Source organism: Saccoglossus kowalevskii, chromosome 3 (assembly GCF_978046115.1).
Source record: "Saccoglossus kowalevskii chromosome 3, keSacKowa6.1, whole genome shotgun sequence".
Taxonomy (NCBI): Eukaryota; Metazoa; Hemichordata; class Enteropneusta; family Harrimaniidae; genus Saccoglossus; species Saccoglossus kowalevskii.
In genome coordinates, this window is record NC_140643.1 from 20610088 (window position 1) to 20633085 (window position 22998).

The following is a 22998-nucleotide window of genomic DNA, read 5'->3' on the forward strand; positions in this document are numbered from 1 at the left end:
TTATTTCTCATTTATATTGATACAGTTAGATGAAATGTTGGGTACATCCATGTTGTGATGACAGTTTTGTCGAATCAGTTCATCCTCGCTGATGATGCCCTTCGAGATCAAGTAACGATTCAGTAGAATGGGGATTAGCTACGGGAATAAGAACAAAGACATAAATAGAAACCTAATCACTCGTGCTGTCCAAAATATTGGTATTGCAGTAATAATTTAATAACATAAAAAAGTGCCATGTGATATCCGATTTGATTTTGATGAAATGTACTAAATTTTGTTAATCATCAGTCTCTTGTAGTATAAACACCGTTTATTTGAACTCAGTAATATACGGATTAGGAAACATGTTTTTTTTTGTCACTTACTTGCTCGTACGAGGACGTTCTAACCATTGGAAGTCCACAACTAGACATTTTTGTCGGTGAATTCTCTAGCTGTAAAATAAAATTTACATTCATTATTAAAAAAATGAACAAATCCACACAAGTTAAAAGTTGGACATTGTTGTTTCCCTTGATCGCAAAACATAAACGGAGATATATTGAAAATGTTGAAAAACACCAAAATGTTTCATAAGCAAATGCCAATCCATTCTAGAATGTAGCAAAAGTGCATTGGGTGTTGCGAAAATATGTACATCAGTTTATATTATAAAATGCATTGGGGTTATGAAATGTAACTCCGCGTTTTAGCACCAAATGCTCAAACTCTTATTATTGAATCTACAGAAAACAATATAGAAAACAGCACTCTATAGTATAGTATAGTTTAGTGCAAATGTGATTTGAAAACACCACTGAGTTAACACGGGTAATCAATTCTGTTCTAATCGGCGGACTAAGCACAGAAAGTTGCTAAATTACACATTGTACTTGCTGACACATTGTGAAACACTGTCTTATCTGTATTGGCGCCGACATATGCACTTAGTTTGTAGTTGCAATATTTGGCACAACCAATCTTTTTCCGGGACCAATGCAATTGACAGTATGAACACCACTATCAAAGCAAGGGTATATATCGAAACAAATATTATAAATACCTTTATATCTGCTTGAACGTTTTTTGTTTTATTCCTGTAGAAGCATTTTCGAGCAATGTTTTTCACACACACCACAGATGGGAAAATGTTGAATGGTGCTGGTAAGACTGGTGCATCTACATAGTTCACATACACTGTAGTTCGGAAATACTTGTATTCTTTGTCCATTTGGTGCTAAGTGATTTAACATTTTATTATTATATTTTTATTGTTTGTATTTGTAATTACAATAAAACCACTCGTTTATATCAATTTGCGATGTGATTGCCTGGTAGCACATGAAAAAAAAAGCTTTCGGTTAAGCATTATTGTTTGCATTTTATTGAAAATAAAACAAAACACATAAACTGATGGCGTTTATCGCAATACTAACTAGTGACTGTTCACACTAAAGGCCACGACTATGGAATATATTCATAATGATCCTGTGAAGTATCGTCAATATAGTACATGGCAAATAAGGGATGACTATGTACATGTGCGTATCATTATTGCAACGAGTATATACACACACTTTATATATAAATACTATTCCTATCGGGATATGAATTTCGATGTGTTAAACGTTGGCGTTATATGACGTGATGGAATATTCATCAAATGTTTTACCTTAACACGTACTTACACATTTTCTTGCGTATGTATTTGACATCATGGCAATACATACGGAAAGCAGTACTAGCATAACAAGCGTGCCAAACACTGCGTATAACGTAAAGCCTACCCCTTTGTACAAAGCTGATGCATCATATAGCTCGTTCGATGTGTTGTTCACTAAAACCACAACGTTGAGACTGTTGGTGGGATCACCGCCGAATATTGCCGTAATTAACGTCGCAATCGTAGTACCAAAGCTGAATGCAGTAACAAATGACATGCATCAAATTACTGACTTGGTAAGCTGTGACACAGGTTGCTCATACAATACACAAGTAATACGTTTTAATGGTGGGTCTCGTGCATGCCAAATAGACAAGGTTCTCCTTCGAAAATATCCGTATAGATGACAACTTGTGAACGACTAAGGAGTGTTTTATAACAAGCGACTTACTTGTTGAATTGGGTTTTCTCAACGCCATCGAATATGTAATAAAATCCAATGGCAAACGACATCACAGCAAATGTGAAGATAACTAGAAATCTTACAACGTCGGCTTTCATCGCAGAAAACATTAACATCATAGGCCCCAAGTTAGAAGACAAATATAGATTCTCCATAAGGCGTAGACAAGCAAACGTAATAGATATACCTGTCCATGTAAACCAGAAAAGAAAGAAGGAGTCGGGGATATCGACCAAGAAATACCCATGCAGAATGCGAAGAGAAATGTCTACGAGGAATGAGAAAAGAATCAACAGATCCACGTAGTTCCAGAAATCGAAAAAATACTTAGTAGGTCCGTATATCATCATCTGCGTCATTTCTGCCCAAAGCAATGCAATGTCATAAACGAGAGCCAATAACAATAATGGCACGTATAACATGAGCAGGTCATCGCCAGTATATTTATCGAATAACATATTTAGAATGAGAACCAATATCAAAAACACGACGTAGGACACCATTTGCGTAATAAATTTTGCCTTGGGGCTGTCCAAGATTGAAGCTAGACTACATGTAGGTGCAACGATGTAGACTATAGCGAAGAACGGCAGCAGTATTACGTAGAAGAGGCAACAATACAATACGTAGATAATCAGCCAATGTATGGCGTTTCGACGATACCACTCGGGTTGGCCGCGATGCCATATATTCCTGACAATGTTTTGGCATTTATAGTGGGCGATGAACTGAAAAAAATGAAATTCATGACTGCTGAGTTGAACCATAAGTGTTGTTAAAATAGGCACTGGTTACCCACAATTGCACGTTATTTAATAAATGATCTATCTAAAAACTACTAACAAGCTAATATGTTAACACCCAAAACAAACTATTCAATTTATTGACTCTCCACTTATCACAAACTTCGTATGTTCATAAAAAATATATTAAAGTTGAAAAATGCATTCAGCTAATGAAAATTATGAAATATGTTATATTTAGTTTTGTTGATTACGCATGGTTCAGCCCAAATAAAAACGCTACACAAATACACAAAATTATACCATTTTATATTGCATTATAAAATCAATATGTATTTTGCATTATGTATGCTATATAATCAAACTTTTCAAGAGGTTGGATGGAAGATACACGTAATACACCGCGAAAAGATATGGTAAGAGACTGCAAACCGCGATCGTGCGATTTAACATACTAAATAAAGTTATACCCCATAACCTACATTTTCTCGTTTTGTTCATATTGATTAACCCACAGTTTCCGTCATAATCTAGCGATCTTTTGGAATTTTATCAAATCTCTGGTTTATTTATATCTGTAAATCCACACCTTATCGTGGTGGTAATAAAACTTACTTCTTTGTTGCGAGCCGCAATTGCACTCCTCAACATTTCACCTTTTTTCAATCGATTGTCTCCGTTTCCAAGCAATAGGGTTTTTACCTCTAACGAAGTGACACAGCAATCCAGTATCTCCACAGCGTACTTCTCAGGCGTCTTTCTTAATTCGTTATACCGTCCCTAGTGCATTTACGTACAGAATTACTGACTATAGAATTATTATGGATAACACCAATGCGAACATCATAGTAACCAAGTATGAACCATTGATTCAAAGTTGGCAAGTGCATCGTAAATAGCAAATATTTTCGTTACCTGTGTTGTCACATTGATTTCCCTCGACTCGCTTACATTCCGAAGTTCACCAGTTAGATTGATAGCCGCCAAAAGCGGGTCTCTGTGTGCTAAGCTGAGGTAGGCAGGGGATGATATGGCGACATATCGTCTAAACCGAGCATCTTCGTCTGTAATATCTTCTACCCCTGTTATGGCAAAAAAAAAAAATATCGAAATGATCAAACGTATGTTATTTTAATCGTTAGAAATTGTGATGAAAAATGTTAATACGAAAATAATGCACTGTGTGAACTATACACATTGCAATATATATTGTCATGAGATATAAAATCAATTTTCCAATCTGCGCATTTTTTTTTATTAAGAAAATATTAATAAAGGGGAGGAACGAGAATATGAAAATCCCATTTCCTAGTAAATATAAACATGCCATGCCATGGTCTTTTTCGAATAATAATCATCCCGACCTTATCAGCCAATTCAAATATATTGAACACAGTGTACCTAGTCAAACTCACATCTTACAATGTGTCAATGACTCAATGTGACATACTTTGTGACAGTGCAATGAATATGTGTTATGTGCATATTCGTTTAACTGCCATAAACCGAATATACTGGATATCATTCTGATCGCTCGAACAGTTTATATTTATATATATAATTCATAACGCCAATATTGACAAACACAAACTTTTTTGGTTCGGCAAGTTGGTTGAAAACATATATTTATGCATCAAAATTCCCTTTACAATGCAACCAGTATTGAACACAGGCAGTGACCTAGTACAAGCTACAGTAAATATAATTCGAAAATGAGCCGTTTTTTCTGAATTCAATATGTGCAATATAAAGATATCTGTGATTTACAATATATTAGTTATGCATGTATAGTAAGTGTTGCAAAAATCCATTAAATATTCATCTATCTTAAAATAATTACAGTATTATAGTGTGCATGGCGACTTTTGTACAAAATTACGTCAAATACCCCAATGCTTCCACTCTATGACTGACCATTTGACGGACGGGGGTAGTCTAGACGATTTGCGCCGCTGTCAATCAACAGTTTAACCATGTGGTAGTCATCCGCCTCAGCTGCAAGTTGTAACAGTGTCATCTGTTGTCCCATATGATTGTATATTAAGTTGCAATTGACGCCATTTCCTTCATTCTGCAATTAATAGTGTGTTAATTAATGTATTAAAATTAACCTATTAAATGCATGTCGATTTTAATTGCGTTGTCGTGTATTATAATATATACATATTCTTTTAGGATACATTCACGCAAGTGCAAGCAAACATTGGTGTGAATACGTTACGGAGAACACTTGTATAGTGATGAGATATACAGGCGTGAGAACGTAACGCCAGCGAAAAAATATCAACATGGCGGAGTATAAATCACTTCGTACGAGGCGGTATTATCACCATGGTCTCCACGCCATTACTGTGACCATTCTAAGTGGATTAGGAAAGGGAATTTAGGTCAACTATATTCACTTTTAACCAAATTCTAACCGCAAATAAAAATGCGTTTAAGTTGAAATATTTTAACATTTATGACATCTTCTTTTTTGTAACTAATGGGCGTGACTTGACCCAACTGTAACTAGTCAGAATACGGCGAATAGCAAAGAATGTACTTAAAATGACTGATATATCAAAATACACTTGGACCCAACAGTGTTGATAATGTAACACCATGTGTGAGGGGATAAACAAGGTACAATCAATACATAGAATATAGAACCACGACACATACCTGTAATATATACTTTGCCTTGGGAACGTCGCCATGTTTCACCACTGAAAAGAGTTGACGTTCTTGATCTGTCAATCTCCCATTCGACAGTGACATGTACTGCCATTCGCATTGCGTCAACGAGACGAGACTTTCCGCGTTCATCATTATTCACCGTTACTTTTCATATGACGTATTAGAAATTCGGAAAGCGTAGGCCTGGGCAATATCGATGTGACTGTGTCGAGATATGCGGTTGCACGGTGCCAATACACGTACATTTTATTTGAAACTAATGTCAATATGTCATCGAGGCAACCTGCATGGGTGTGATAAAGCAATAAAAACAAATGTAAACATGTGTTTTTTTAAGTGATAACGTCAGTTTTAGTTTTATTACCAGATGGTAATAAAAGCTAATGGACACGACCTTGTTGAACCAAAGGAAATAGAAAACTTGTCTATTTCATAGTTACGAATTTGTAACAAGTTCGTAGTTAAACTGAACATTTTCTATAAATGCCACAGATACATATTTATTCAAGCAGTCATCGGTTACACCAGATTTGATGTGATATGTATGTTTCTGATTGATAGACGGTCTAGTCAATTTCCGTACGTCGTTTCACTTGCACAATGTACTTTACTTATTACAATGTTAAAATTGCACCTTATTCACCAGCTCTACGCAATTGTGGGGGATATCTCATGTGTAATACACGAGCTACTCAATCCCCATGAAGTTATATATAAATATAATATAATTGGTTACACTAGCTGAACATATCATATATCATTTATAGTATTATATAATTCAAATTACATACAGTAAAACCGTCAAAACATTGGGTTGTTTGAATATTTTCTAAATCTTCTTGGAGAAACCATTCAGGTTACTGAGATTATTACATATTATTAATATACATCTATCACCGTAACGCCATACGTTACAGCGTGCAGTAATTTAGCGGTATTTTATGGCATGCAAATTCTGAATAATAATAAAAAACAAACATGACTGCCACCAGGGTTTGACCGGAGTCTATACAAAGAAGTTCGCTGATTCTGTTTTAAAACAATTATTACACTTATTTATTACACAGAATATACTTATAACAAACATACCTGGGTGTAATCTGTCAGCATCCTTATTCTCTGTTTTTTTATATATTACCTCAAACCTTGCAAATATAAGTGTGCATGAAATCATGGGAAGTAACGGTGTACATTGCCGTGTTATAACTGTCATAAAGGTGATTACAACTCTGGAAGGATAAGTGGAATATACCAGGGGTTGTTGTGATTTACATAACAAACGATGTTTACTATTTACTGACTTGCCTACGTGAGACAGCTGCTAGCAAGACCACATTCCGATTGGCTCATGTGCAAACCCGGGTGGTGTACCTGAATCTGGGCCGTTTATGCATATAAATATGATGGAGTGAGGAGAGCTTGTGTCCACTATTTCAATAAGTAACTTGTGTGTTGCTGCTGCGATATTGTGAGTTATTATTAATGCACACTTCCCTAGTCAATCTATTTTAGTGAATTTATTCATTGTATTATTAGGTGCTTTGTTTCTTGTTACATGTGTTGTTATGTAAAGGTTGGTATTGACGCGAACTGTTTACTGGATTTAATACAATTTTCAACAGTGAAATATTCACGGTAGACAGAGCTACAGTGAGGAGAGAAGCGGGACACAGCTAAGATCCTAGAGGGTATAAACGTTTTTCTGTTAGTCGTCGGCTGATATTTTCGAGTAATACGGGTGAAAACCATCACCGGTATCGCAAGAGGGCGTCTACAAGGGTCACAAGTCCTTTGTTTTTTTGGCGGTAACACGACTTTCGCCATTTACACACTTCCATGATATTTTATTATGAAAAAAAATAAATAAAACAACAACAAATAAACAAGAGACTATGCAAGTCTATTACACAGTAGGTATAGCTAACAGGGTTACGTACAGACACAGACAACTGAATATGTGCGTGTTGGTGACTTTGTAGTAATACACCGTAATATGTTTTTGTAATTGTCTCACTATTGAACAGCACACTGATTATATGTCACACATTGCGCATTGGGAGGTTTAGTTACGCGTTCTTATTCAAATTTACGTGTGGTGAATACGCGTAACGTGATCATCACGTGACATAAGAACACATACGCGTGCGTTCCGATAGTTAAGGTGCAGTTCTAGACGTTGATATCATCAAGTTACGATTAAGTTCAAAGACAATTTTCTACAATTGTGCTTGCATTTTGCGATTAGATTCTCCTAATATGTAATATTGATAATTAATATAAACTTAAAAAATCGATGATAAATATTTGTGTTTGTTTTATGAGAGTATTTCGTCACGGCAGCTGGATCATCTCAGTTGGCTCCTCATAGCCCTGCACCTAACATTTGAGAAACAATGATGACATTTGCTGCATAGCAAGATGTATTGCTACTGGGGAATGTAGTCACAGAAAATCCTTTCACTGTTCCTTGAAAGAATCGGGTAAAACCTTGTATGTTATCGGGTCGTTTGTTGTGGATGGTCGGCGGGTCAGAGAGAAGACTTGTTTACTTTTATACTGTGTGAAATTATCTCCTTCGTGGTGGTACAGTGTTAAATCTGGTAAACAAACGACTAGCTGTAGAAATATACGAGTTTATACAAATTATGCATGATTTGGACCAAGAGTGAATACTGTGTAGAGCAAATGGTTTCCCCCATGGTGGTATGGTATTAAATCTGGTATACTACCAACTAACCATTAGCTAACAAAAGTAGATGTCCATTATCTCTGACAAGAATGTACAAATGCAGTAACGTATTCATTAAATATTTTAATTTTAGTTTATAGAGTAACTCCAATGTATGTATATTCCAGTATAGTAGTCAATAGCAAGTTGTTCCAATATAATCCTTTTAGATATTTTCAATAAAAATAAGAATAGGAAATTTAGACCCATTAGTTCAGGATAAAAAGCATTAAGAAACATGCGTTCCTTAACAACATTCAAGTTGTACATATTAAGTGTGACGGACAAATATTCAAAATACAAACCCATAATGTTTTTAAGCAGAAAAAAAACAAAAGCTTTTTTATTCGAATATATACTAGTTTTAACTTAATTTTTCATTTATTCTTAGCCAAGGCAGCAAGAATTGACAATATTTTACGGGATCATGCACGCCGATTGTCGTCAACTCACAATGTAATGGCGCCCTCAGCGACGTAAATGTACACGCTTTCCTTTTTAAGGTTCGCGCGACTAAACACGGACGCCGAAATTGTCAGTACGTGTACAGATAGATCAGACGCATGGAATCACTAATCCGATCTACTTTCTAGTCACTGGTAACGAATTGGGAAATACCATGTTATCCTATTAGTTTAGATTGACATATACTTGAGTGCCTTTATGGCTAGATACAATATCTAGTGTATGATCTTCTAGAAAATACTAGGATTTGCCAAAAGATATATGCATGATCAACAAAATATATGAATAGTATAATTCAAAACAATTTCTGATACGTAAAAAATTTTCATGTGACAAGAACACGCTGTTCTACTGTAAATTGAAAGTCAAATAGAGCTTAAAGGGGAATCTCGTGCACTGTAGTATTGGATACATGAAGTACAAATCAGGAATAATGTACTTGCTAAATTAGAACTACATATTCAATATACAACAATACTTGTTCCCGTCATTTGAGCAGATGTACAAATATAAGCAAATATTAATGCAATGAACAGAGTGACAAATGACTTTGGTATAATAATTATAAACATTTAATGAAATCATACCATATAAGATGACTTAATATTTCGCCCTTAAATCTTATCTAACATCAAAATTATTTGCTAATTAATATGCAAATTAGGTCATCAATATACACGATACTTCGACAAAAAATCATCAGGTCGATGCATTATTTCAGACATTTATATAGCATGTTAATGGTACTTGAAGAAAGTGAAACTTATTGAAATTGGATAAGTATCTATTAGTACTAGGTGTTATTACATTATGTTCAATAAAATATAGAAACTAGTGGAAATGTTTAAAATCAACTAAATATAAATATGGAGATTCGTTCATGAATATGCAAGGAATTCAACATGAAGCTGAATACAGCATGTTCCATTTACATTAATATCACATTCGTGTCAAATTAAGAAATACAAGTGCAAACATGTCTGCTTTAATTTTTAGAATGGGCAGAAGTATGGAATTTCCGATTGATATCTTCGTTCACAACACCCTTCATCACCATATACCGAGCATGTAGTACTTTTATTAACTGCAATAAATCACATGTATGATTACCTAATATGTAATGCTCTTTAAAACAAAGTTCCCAGGAATAACTAAACATGTATACATATAACTCGTGCAATGACAATCTTTGTGTAGCTTAATTAAGAATGAGTCTTATTTTTCCTATAAAATCTATCTTTAGATATTAAAACAAAAAAAATAGGTTTCCTGTCAAATTTTAAAATACTGCCTAGCCATTTTTTTCAAATTGAATATTGTGTTACAAGAACGTTATACAATCTACTCACCTCCTCATAGAGTAGCTCTTGCTTCATGGACATTTGTCCTGTGCTCTCATTCGATATTTTGACCTGTAGATCAGAAAAATTAGAATTATTCTGAAGTCAAAAACTTATTTCTTGTAATGACCGCATTCCTATGTTATTTTTATATGGTCTTACCTCAATGCCTTCATCTCTTCTCAACCTAGGCCAACACCAACTAACACATTTTTTGATAACAGTAATCAAACAGGGGATCGTTGGAATGATGTTATATGGAGCTGGCAGTACTGGGGCGTCAACATACCCCAACCTAATCTTCGTCCGCATAAATGCATACTCAACATTTATATTTTCCTAAAAAAAGTCGACAATATGCATAAACTAGGAAAGAAAATTACAAAATACAAATGATCTCATAGCCTTAAAACGAGCTCAGCTGTTGGCATAAATGCTGAATAATCCAATAACAGAGAAATGAACATTAACATGTTCCGTGCGAGATATAGTAGCCCCCAGCGACCGTCCGTTCTTTCTGAACTGAATACATTTAATATTCATCCTTTTAAATCGTCGTAACCACAATGCATATGAAGTTTAGGGACCTATTGTTTTTGTTAGCTATGAAATTGTGATATCCAAACACGTTCTATATATTATAAGACAGGTGCATTTTTGTTTCACAGTGACGTCGCAATATTTTAAGATGAACTACCTCACGTAAAATAATTTGTTTTAGAAATTATTTATCAATGTCTGACAACTGTAGAAACTGAATTACAAATAATTGTATGTATGTATTGACATTTTTTATTTTAAATTTTATATCTTCGACTTTTGATAACTACCTGCTGAATTGCTTTGATGCTTAATATGTATGTCTTTTGTATGAACGTATGTTAGAATATTAGGGTTGTACAAACCCGTTTGTTTATCTAATCATAGCTACCAGAATGTCTGTAGAAAAAATAAATCCCATTTATTACTCGTTGGCTTAACTACAGATTACAGCTCCAGTCGGAAACTCTTAGGGAACATATCCTGTTTACAAAGAACACCTTAGGGTAGCATTCCTTATAGAAAAAAGGCCTCTTTTAATGGGCCACCCCGCACGCTGCCACAATGAGCCGCCGGAAGCTTTGTGGGGAGGTGGGCGTGTTTTTTCCACAAACTTTCTGGTAGGTGTGAATAGGTAAACAAACGGGTTTGTTCAACCCTAATAGTTTACTACATCATCTATCAGAAAGTCCGTGGAAATAATAAATTCCATTTATTTAGGTGGTCCAAAAACCAAAACTGAGAAATCTAATGTTACTCACCAACAAGGAATCTAGTCCCAGGATGAATCCAGTTAGGTGACTCTTCAGGGACCGGATGCCTGAGGGTAGACCCACAAATTTAGGGAGGCTACTAAAGCCGGTCAAATGAACAATAAATAGGGCCCCAACAATTTTAATGCATCGACACAGTATATTGCTAAGGTTCAATAGCGCTGAACAAAAACCGGTAGTGTCGAGCAAAAGAGGCTGGTTTTGGCTGAAGGCACTATCGCGCTACGCTTTTGCACAGAGGGCCCCTTGGTAGTGCGGGCTGAGTCAGCGAACACAGTCTGACCCGTCACCACTGGACCCAACCTGTATAGACCCTCCTGCAGCGCTTGGAGGTCTCTCAGATATGAGTTAATGATGACATTCTGAGATCTCCAGAACCTGCTCGAAGCACCTGCTCGAGCAAGGCCCCTGACATTAAAGCCAATGAGTTAGCTACCCCACGCACCTCGTGTGCGTTATCTGGTGGCGTTCCAAACGAACTGATGAAGAAGCAGTTAACTTGTACGCTTCCATGATCGTATCAACAATCCACTGCGAAATGGTGATATTCAAAGCAGGGTGGCTCTGTTTGCCTGGCCCATAACAGACAAACATGCGCTTCTCACTACCCCTAGACACCTTGGTGCGATCAGGCATAGGATCCGTTCCTGACAGTCCTCCTTGCCCACAATGTTAGTGAGGCGTGGGATGATGATCGGCTCAGGATCGCGCCCTGGAATTTGATTCTTGACAAGAAAGCCCAGCTGAGTCTTCAGAATAACTTGCGAGTTCATAAAGGAGGCACATTCATCACAGTTTCATTCAGAGTACAGTTTCCATCTGTATTCGTACAACCGTCTGGTGCCATCCAACTGTGCCGAAGAGAGAAACTTGGACAACTCTACAGAAAAGCCTTGCGTTTGCACGAGTTCATCGATAGCCTCCAGGCGTGAAGATGGAATAGCACTGGTCTCATTGGTAGCATGCCGTCCGGATGGGACAACAAATCCGGCAGCTCCACGGGTGACTCGACTAGAAGTTCCAGCAACGTCAGAATACAGGTGGGCTTGAGTTGTAACTTCTCAAACACTTGGTGCACCAGATGGAAGGGTGGGAATGCATAAGCGTCTATGTGGCTCCAAGAAATAGATAGAGCGTCCATGGCGAATACGCTCGTCTCCGAGAAGTGTGACACATTGGCGTTCTGGTGATTGGCAAACAGATCTATCTGGGGCTCGTCCTAGAAACAAAAAAGCCGGTCCGCCACCCTTTGGGGGATCTGCCATTTGGTGTTCTGGAACCGAATACGTCTTGAGAAGGCGTCCGCGGCGCTGTTGCGTATCCCCAGAAGGTGGTGAGCCGATAACTCCACTCCAGGCACCAAAGAAGAATCTCCTCCGCTAGCTTTGAAAACATGGGGAAATGTGTCCCCTTTCTTGTTGATGTACGACACTACTGAGCTGTTGTCTGTGCGGCTTCCTGAAATGTTTCAGAGAGAGTAGGATGGTCTCCAACTCCAACCAATTGATGTGGCGGTCCCAATACATGGGCGGCCACATCCCCTGGACCTGAGGGTCCATCAGATGACCACTCCATCCCTCGAGCGACGTATCAGTAATGAGAGTCAGCGAGGGAGTCGTCGGATCTAGGGGTAAACCCGTTTCCAAGTTTTGTGCATCCTGCCACCAAAGGAGGGCCCCCATCGCTTGATCCGACAGTTGAACTCTGAACGTCAAGTCCTGCATGTTGACTCTGTAGTCCAGTAAGCACCTCTGAATTGGACGAGACTGGAGAGCTGCTAACGAAACCAGATGCCGAACTGACGTCATTTTGCCGCATCAGTTCGCACATTGACGCCGATCCCGACCGGAGTTGGCTGGCGAGCTCTACAAGCGAAGCGCATCACTCTTGAGGGGGGCGAACACGCCCTTGCTCCGTGTCGAACTGCATACCCAGAGAAACTAGGCTGTGGGATGGTATTCGGTAGGACTTGGCAATATTTATTAAAAAGCCAAACTCGTGCAAGAGCGTCTGCGTCAACCGCACATGCTCCACTAAGACCTCCCTGTCTCAGTTGTGTATTAACCAGTCATCGAGGTATGGGTTCAGATAGACCAACGACCGGTGTTGCAGCTGGGTCACCTGTCTTAGCACTCAGGTCTTCACCTACAGTGCCGTGCACAGACCGCAGAGGAGGGTGGTAAACTCATAGACTTTGCCCTCCATTGGGAATCTGACAAACCTGTTCATCCGACTAAGGTCTAAAACTGGACACCACCCCTGAGCTCTTGGGAACGAAGAAGATGCGGGAATAGAACCCTGGTGTTACACAGGGGTTCCCCACTAGGCCCTTTTCCCTTTTCCCCAGAAGGCTTGGTACTGTCAGATTGTCTCTGCCTTGCCTCCGTCCCTTGGCAAAAGACCTGAGGGAGGGTGAGGAGTCAGAGGAGGAGGAGACTGAAGAGGAATCCGATACCCATGCAACACTACTTCAAGCGACCAGGGATTCGAAACCATCCTGCACCAAGCTGATATGTGCTGCATAAGGCACGATCCCATGGGAAGGAGCGGACGGGGGTTCGGAGCTAGTGCTTCCCGAAATCCATCCTCCAGAATGGGAGGACAAAAAGGTGTAGACAGAGCCCGGGGACCCCAGGGAGAGAAACCCGGAGTCGTACCACCATCCATGTCCTGGCAGCTGGCATAACCTTCAAAGAGTCTTTGCAGCCCCCAGTCCCCAGAAGTGTCAGAACGCCCACCACCATCACTACATTTCTTGGGCTTTTGTTGATGCTTCCCACTACTAGTCTTCTTCTGCCACTTCGAAGGAGACCATGAGTGCTTTGATCCTCGTCCGTTGAGGCTGCAAGTGGCGGACTTACTACCTGGGCTGCCTTGCGGTTTTGGTCTGATCCATTGACCAGAAGGAGTAGCTATCTTAGCCAACAGAGATGATTGCTTCAATTGGACACGCTGATCTTCCACAACCGCTAAACCATTCACTGCATCCACTAACCAGCCACCAAATAGCCAGTCACGCCCCCAAGGCCTTCTCCGCAGGCAACTAAACTCGTCTCCCACTGGAGTAGGATATGTGCACAGACCCAGAACTGCCTCACGCTCAGCCAAAACCGCTTCTGCCAAGAGGGCAGTATGGACTTGCAGGATATCGCACATAGCAAATCTCTGCTCCGCCAGGAACTGGCCCATCTGCCCGAGGATCAAGGTTTGTTACTGAGCACTCAGACGATCAGGACTAAGCAAGGTGAGCTGACACTCTAATGCTAGAGAAACCTATTCAAAAAAATTGATGGGTCTACGTTCCGCCCGTAAAGCCCTAGTAGGCTCTGGTGCCGGTCAAATGACCACACAGCGTGGCCTTCCAGATCAGCACTACCCGCCTTAACAAATGTATGGGTACTGGGATCAGGACGAGGAACCCGTGGAGAAGGCTATGGCACCACGTGTGTAATCCACTTCAGAAAGCCATCGACGGTTTGTGTAGCCCCAATGGGGTACCGATAAACCCTTCCCACTGATGTGAATTGTCCCCCTGACCCTCTGAAGGAGGGGTCACTAAGAGAAAGAAACACACCTGACCCTAGCCCTGTACAGGCAATATCTCAACCCCCCCCACTTACCCCCCAGGTTATCCTGCGTCCTACCCTGAGACTGCAGAAGGGAGTTGACTTTTGAAGCCAGACGCATCCAGACTGTTCAAGCCATATTTTCACTCTGAGAGAGTCGTTTGTCATCTTGACTAGTACCAGTACAGGGAGGCAACTGGGCATGTCCCTGCGATTGTGCAATGCACTCAGGCTGCGTCAGTAACCGTAAAGCGTGGCAGTCGTCGCGCATGTGCGAAATATATGGGTCTCATATAAACAGAGATGGCGACTTTGACTGTTGCGCAGATCAACGAGTACGAACTGACACGTTTCCAAGCTTTAATTAGGTAATTTTCATGTGATTGGAAGGTATTGAAGGAGTCACCGACGGTAATCAGTGCAAGTCGTTCCCAGATCAAACCTCATACTTGTGATTTTCATTTGAAGAGCGCATTGGATTGTGGGAAAATTAATGTTTATCAACACAAATGTCGAACATGTGCAGCGCGACGACTACCACGCTTTAAGTACCGGTGGATTAAACCGGTTCGGTCTCTAAAGGACGTGCCGATTCCACCATGGAACTGAGAGGGAACACGCCGTTTATCAACGTCCGTCGCCGTGGTGACTGGGAACTCCGATTTCCCTGCAAAAGTGGTTGACCGATGAATCAGACATACTAGCTAGCGCAGTAAGGGATTTCCCCTTCTTTCCGCGACTTCCACCAGCTTTAGATCGCCTGTCTTCAGTCTTCTAACCCGCTTCACAAATGAACCACATTTTATGGTCCCATAAATCACAAATCCCCTCAAGGCAGACCCCGGGGTCCCTGATACAATTAAGGCAAGCGTGACAACACATATGAGGATCCCTCTCGTGCACTAGCGTGAAGCAGGAAGAGCATGTCCCACGTTCCGTCTGAAGCGGGACGTTCTTCGTCTTTTTGTGTGACTTATTAGCATCTGCAACAATTACGAAAGGGAGAAACGAGTAAATTCACCGCGCCAAATGAGCCGGCAATTCAACTAAAAAACAGTAAAAACGGGGCTCCTAATAATGGTAAGCCTTTACCGTAATGAGTCAATCACCACACTGGAAATTCTAGATGATTCTCAGTCAGAAAACTGTAACCTGTCTTTCGTCATGCTTGTAAAAAGCAGAGCGAAAAAATATAGCTGCCATTGTAAGCAGAAACGAAAGAGAATATCCGATCACGCCTCTTATGCGTGACCACCCCGCGCGCGTGGTGTTTTTTGTGAACAGGGTATATTCCCTAATAGTTTCACATTGGGCTGTAATCTGTAGTTTAGCCTAGAGTAATAAATGGAATTCTAAAAAAAATCAATAATAACATTGTTTGACAATCCATTAAGTGAACGTGGATTAAAAGATGGAATTCTTATATACTGAGACGACATTTAATTGTATGAAAACGTTGCCTTGTGAAACGAGTGGATACATGAATTGAATTTTCGATAACAAGTAATAGCAATAATTATAATTTATGTTATATGTAAAAACTTCAAATCTACCATTTTTCTCCGGATTTCTGAAGGTGGTGAGTTAACAAAACGATATATAACTGTAAGAGGAGTATAATATATTTAGTTTTTAATAAAAAGTAAATTGTTAAACGTTTTCTGAAATATTTCAATTATTTAATTAGAACACTCTTTAGCGAACACTCAACCGATATATACACAGATGTAATAAGGGAAACTTTACACGTATGCTTAAGAAATTCTAGCATTTGAACGCTTTCTTAACACAGTCGTACCCTGGTAACGAACTTGACTCTTTTAATAGCTACACTATTTAGTCTATCTATTCTGTATTAGGGAATGAAAATACTACATTTGGTACTAAAAATTACATATTTTGCAAGATTTTGACTGACATGTTATATCGTACACCACATTAGAATCCAACATATATTCTCTTTGATATATATTATATTATAGAGCTATGTGTTAAACATTGTGTTTCATTCAAAACAAGAAAGTGTTTTCCCGATTTATAGGTACTTTATATGAAGGCATGTTCTACTCACCTTCATCTTTGCATAAGTATCAGACATCATGGCAATGCAGATATTTAGCAATACGAGCATACATATAGTACCAAACGATGCATATAGTATAAACCCCATTGTTTGGTACATAGGTCTTGCATCAAGTAAACCCTCAGATCCAGCAGCAGTAACGTTGAAAACCAGATCGTCGGATTTTAAACTATCCGTCGGGTTGCCTCCAAAGATAGTAGATATTAGAGCAACAAAAGAAGAAGAGAACCTATATGTCGGTGGAAAGTACATGAGATAAAATAAATGTTCAAGTTGAGGGACCATGTCCGCGTGCACTAATTCAAAAATATATACTGTGGTATGCGTGTATGCATGTGAGTGTATTTTTGCCTATGATTGCATACCTCCTTATTAAGAACTTGCAGGGTGAATATGTAGCGTTTCTTAGAACATCTTGCGACTTACAATACCTGCACTGGTTACATTTTAATACGTATGATCACATGTCATTATCACAGGATATGCTCATGTATGTTCAGAATATAACTATTAGTAAAAAGTTTTGTCTTGTTCAACGAATTTTTGTATATCACCGTGAATACCTTGATCTGTAAGTATGACTCCAACATATATACTTGTTTTCTAACTCGACTCAGATCAAAAGGGAAGGTAACATTGAATAAGCGGAAATCTACTAATGCTCTCATACTTATTTCTGTTTGGGCTTGCTTAAACAATTTAATACACACGATTACATACATACACATACGCTTTGGTTGAAAATAAGACCACACCATGTATGACATAGTAAATATAATATACATGTACATTTCCAAGTCTGTACGCAATTTTATTATCAGATATCCGCCTCATATGACGTTACACATACTGCATTGTTGACAAGCAGGGTATACTTACTCGCTGAAAACATTATTTGCACCAAAATCTTTATACAAGTAGTAGAACCCGAAGGCAAACGCCGTGACAGCATATACAAATATGATGAGAAACTTAATGACGTCACCGGTCATTGCAGTGAAAATTAGCAACATTGGACCAAGATAAAAGCAAAGGTAAAAATTCTCCATGAATACAAGACAGGCAAGGGTAAGAGTGAAAGCCGTCCACGTAACCCAGAATAAAAAACCTACAGGATTGATATCCACCAAATTTGAATAGACAATTATACGAAGAGAGATGTTGGCAAAAAATGATGATAGGATCAGTAGATCTATGTAGTTCCAGAAAGAAGTGAAGAAAGATTTTAGTCCACATATCATCATTTCGCGAATTTCACCCCAGATGAGAGCAACGATGTAGATTAATAGAAAGGGTAGAGAATAAATATATGAATATGTTTCAAAGTAAATCTTATCCTCAGGCTTAATGTTAAGCAAGATGACTAGAATAATAAATTGAAAGTAAGCGACCATTTTCATTAAGAATTTGGCTTTAGGGTTATCCAGAATTTTAGTCACTGGAGAGCAAGGTGCTATGATATATATAACGGCCAACAATGGCACTAGCAACACGTATACAATGAAACAGTAGATAAAGTATAAACACCGCCACCAAAAGTTATTCTTGCAATGCCATCCTGGTTGTCCCGTGTGCCAAACCTTTCTCATCACGTTCTGACATTTGTAGTGTGCTATAAGCTGAGAACAGTAAAACAAACACTTGTCAAGCAAATAGGCCCCTATAAGTGTAAGGTGCAAAGCAATACCAGGTCAACGCAACACGACAATAATATAATGGCAATAAACAGATGATATATGACAACCTGCAATAATGTTTGCATAATTTGCGTGCTGGAATTTTGTAATACAAGTAGCGTGGTTATTGCATCAAATGCCCGTTGACCGTGAGATAATTGTTTGCCTAAATATACTGTAATGGCAGCATGTATGTAAATATAACCCAACTGTTTTAATGACCCACGGATATACGAAAAAGAACAAAATGATAGTAATGAAAATGCTGGTAGCTATGCCCAAACGTGTCTAAACTGAGAGAAATATAAATATAGCTATTCTTGTATGACACAAGGCATAATAGTGTGAATCCGTAAAAAGTAAAAGCAATTCTAACCAAACGTGATACTGCAAAGATCACACAAACAATGGCGAGTGATGGTGCTACATACCTTCTTATGCCCCGTTTCTATGGCTTTGGTGACCACTTTTCCTTTCAGAAAAAGTTTGATTCGTTTTTGTTTAACATCCTTGCTTCCAAGCATCAAAGTAGACACTTCATCGGAGCTCCCACAGCAATTAAGTAAATCAAGGCTATACTGTTGTACCTTATTTTTCAATTCAATATATCTTTCCTTAGTGAAAACAAAACGAAATATGTATAAAACATGAAATTGTCATGCCAACGAATAGATTGTAATACATGTTATATTTGTAATGATATGTAATTTAATACCACAGATGTCATTTGGATTTCTCTCGCTTGGATTACATTCTGTATATCGTGTGCTAGATCCATTGAGTCACGGTTAGCGAGGCTTAGGTAAGCAGGTGCAGTTAAGCCACAAAATAGGTTGTATCTCAAGTCATCATTCAAAATATCCTCCTCACCTGAAAACAATAACATTCCACTTTTTAACACTATACACTATGAACCCCCCCCCCAAAAAAAACACTACCAATACCAGTGATAATATATAATATGTTTTTGCACTGACCATTGCAAGTCGTTGGTTTTGGGATACGATTTACGCCACTGTCCAGCAGCAATCGAATCATCTGGAAATTGTTGCTCTCTGCGGCCAGCTGCATTGCCGTGACTGGTAGCATTCGTCGCATGGCAACGCAGTTGATGTCAAGTGATTCTTTCTGTCACGAAAATGAAAGGACGGAGAGATGAAATTGTTCAAAGTCAAAAAATAAGATACTTCCCAGAATCATCGCTTCTAAATATTAAAATGCACGCAGTTTTATTGTGTAAGATTGCTGAAAAAAAATGCTCAAATCAGACATGCGATATATGTATTTTGTATTAAAACATACAGATAAAAAAAATCACGCTAATTTCGCGCCTTCTGTAGATTGGGAAATATCAACCTATTTTTTCCCGTGATGGTGATGGAATCTAATGTCATCATAAATAAATTTTAACCCTGAATGTCAGTCAGCTCATCGACTGAAGTCTATTTTTTGCTACAATATACGGTGCAGTCGTTAATAGTATATTTTGAAAGTGTAGAAAGTACATTGTTCATGTGCTTTAGGTGTACAATACACAAAACGGGTCCATCTCGCAGTGTAAAGCAATAATTAACATAATTTTGCTTATGTACCGTCACACTTGTTTATATCTTGCGCTCATATGCGTGCGTAGCGACGGGCTGGTAAGAACCGATCGTACGTACTCAAATCCAAAAATATGACGTTTTTCGCTGCTGCTTGTATTACATATTGAGAGTGTAATATATGTTTCAAGCGAAGAGAGGTCTATAGTCTGTCTTTTGACAGATCTCTTTGATAGAACACATGCTTACCTTCAATAATATTTTGGTGTTGATAACATCACCGCTTTCAACCATTGCTAAAAATTCTGCTTCGGGAGGGGCCAGTCCATCTTTCCCATTTGCAAAATAGGCCCACTCCTTGGTTGTTAATTGGCAAAGATCGCGTACGTCTGAATTCGCCATGTTGAGTTTTGGTACCGACTGTCGGGTTAGGCACTAGAATTGGTGAATCCCTCGTAGTTCTCACTTGACACTGGTTGGATCAGTCAACGAGTCAACAATTTGTCAAAGTGTATGCTTTGGAAAGTGAATGCGATTTGCATGTCAATCAAGCATTTCTTATTTTTTCCAACCACGAGTCAATGTTGCTGGTCATATTGATATATATTACTAAGAATGACAGGTGTATTTTAGAATCGATGTTTAATTCTATATGATTACAATATTTCAAATGCATTGTTTGCATACATACTTTAAAATAGAGAGTTACTGGTTGTATTTATGCTATGTAATCAGCAATATCGGTTGAATATTCATTGATATTCTTTATAAATTTATAAATTATTTATAAATAAATACTCACTGCATCAGCGTTTCTATGCACTTATATTTTTGTGGAAATAAATGCTGAATTATTGTTGCTATATCTTAAGGAATTTCGATTAACACGATTATCTAATAAACATTTTATCATTGAATACTTAATTGAATATTTTTATTAGATTGTGTAATTTAAACTTGTTACTTTAAAAGTGTTGATTTTACTTACATCATGAATTGAACGCTCGATATGACAATGACTATAATAAATATAAATAAAGTGTAATTTAAATGAAATTAACCGTATTGGGCGACAATAATATGCAAGTGAAAATGTTACTTGTAGTTTCCATTTCTTTATTTCTATTTTTTTAAAGGTTTTTGTGCCAGGCGATAGTTCCGGACATTGGATGTCATGTCACTGTTGTCTCTCCTGACGTTTTTTTGTATGTGCAAATTGCAAGTGCTAATGCTGAAACATAATGCATTATTGCCACATAAGTCATATTCATGTTTGGGACTACATGATAGGGCTGTGTGGCAATCCCTCTATCAAATGGCAATTTAATGTCAATTAAATTAAATCAACCAGAGTCGGTCGAACACAATCACCTGTGGACCTTAACAAGGTTCCCCAAAAGTCGCATTCGTTAGTTAATGAATCTCGGCCAGTGGAATAGGCCTTTCCATTGAGTCTGTGACACACTCACCCAGGGTAGGGATCGACCCTTTTGATGTTCAGCCTAAGGAATGATTTGAACTTGGGTCTACTGGTCATGGGTCTGATGCAACAACCACTAGGCTACCCAATGACCGGTAACTGATCTGATCGCATTCACTCCGACCACTACCATATGTTCTGAAATATGAATAGAATACTACAACAATACAATAGCAGGGTACGTTTTACATAAAATGTTTTCTCGTCTTCACAATGCATGTTGTGAATATCTGATAACAATTCGACAAAATTTCAGAACAAATTCAAATTTGAACTCCTTCTAAGTAACGGATGGGTAATGGTATCCCAAGTCTCATTTAACTCCAGGTCGAAAAACATCAAGCACAGATTTTAATTCTTGTTTATTATCATGCAAGAATAAATAAACATGTCCAAATTTATTTATATAAAATTACGTGCAAATGCTTGGAATGAATTTGAATAAATGAATCTCAAAATATGTTTACAAGTATCTGAACTTAAAACAATCATATTTATTTCATTTGCATGGTATTCTCTGAGTGAGAACCTCTTTACGGTGTCAAAGCCCATTTTTTGTTATGCATGTATTTGTCACATAAACTAGCTTTAATGCAATTAGATGCATCTTTCGGAAGAAAAAAATCAATATAGTTTAGTTTACTGCTATATTATACATAAACATAATTTGAGTAATAATGTTTCTACTTGTAAACTTGTAATCACAAACTCGTATATCGTAAAATCGTATACAATATATCTCATTACATATGCATTGAAACAAACAGAAGCAAACGGGTGCGGCAACGACCTAAATTATTAACAATATCAAAACAAAAATATGTATGATCATATTTATCTTTATTGATAAATCTCAAAGCGTTACTTTGAACATTTTACTGATGAAAACTATATATATGATGTAATGATAATTAGATATATTGAATGAAAAAAAAACGGCTTTGGAATGTCCAGAGAAAGGAATTTTATAGTGATTATAAACGCGATCTTTCTATTGCCGCTCGGACACGCTAGCCAATGTGGAACGTAGTCAGATACGAAATAACCACGATTGGTCTGTTCCGAGGCGTATTTATTCCTATAATTATTCATAATATGCAGTGAGCGTATGGAACCCGCGAATGGAACACGTCCTAAAGTGGAAAGTAAGCGTGCGCTTGTGTGAAAAATTCTACGCACCAGACCACGCTTGCATTATAGTTGCCTAGAATAGTTTAGACCAAAAACTTCCCTTTTCATTGCTCGGCACTTCAGCATTCATGTTAGTCATTAG

General features: G+C 38.2%; 2 protein-coding genes across 2 annotated transcripts; both read right to left on the reverse strand.

The window, feature by feature from the left end:
* On the reverse strand, nt 1-12641 carry LOC146747548 (short transient receptor potential channel 4-like). The gene is made up of 11 exons (XM_085497351.1): nt 12444-12641; nt 10226-10402; nt 10073-10135; nt 4766-4922; nt 3716-3933; nt 3467-3631; nt 2097-2836; nt 1770-1899; nt 1046-1219; nt 369-437; nt 1-138 (listed from the first exon to the last, which is right to left on the reverse strand). The coding sequence occupies exons 1-11, from the start codon at nt 12639-12641 to the stop codon at nt 1-3; spliced, it is 2229 nt and encodes a 742-aa protein (XP_085353477.1).
* Nucleotides 12642-15501: 2860 nt separating this feature from the next.
* Nucleotides 15502-20647, reverse strand: LOC102802643 (short transient receptor potential channel 4-like). Its single transcript, XM_085497352.1, has 7 exons — nt 20495-20647; nt 19679-19829; nt 19417-19571; nt 19133-19315; nt 17905-18644; nt 17014-17254; nt 15502-15609 (listed from the first exon to the last, which is right to left on the reverse strand). Exons 1-7 carry the CDS (start codon nt 20645-20647, stop codon nt 15502-15504), a joined length of 1731 nt encoding a protein of 576 aa, XP_085353478.1.
* Nucleotides 20648-22998: the final 2351 nt, after the last annotated feature.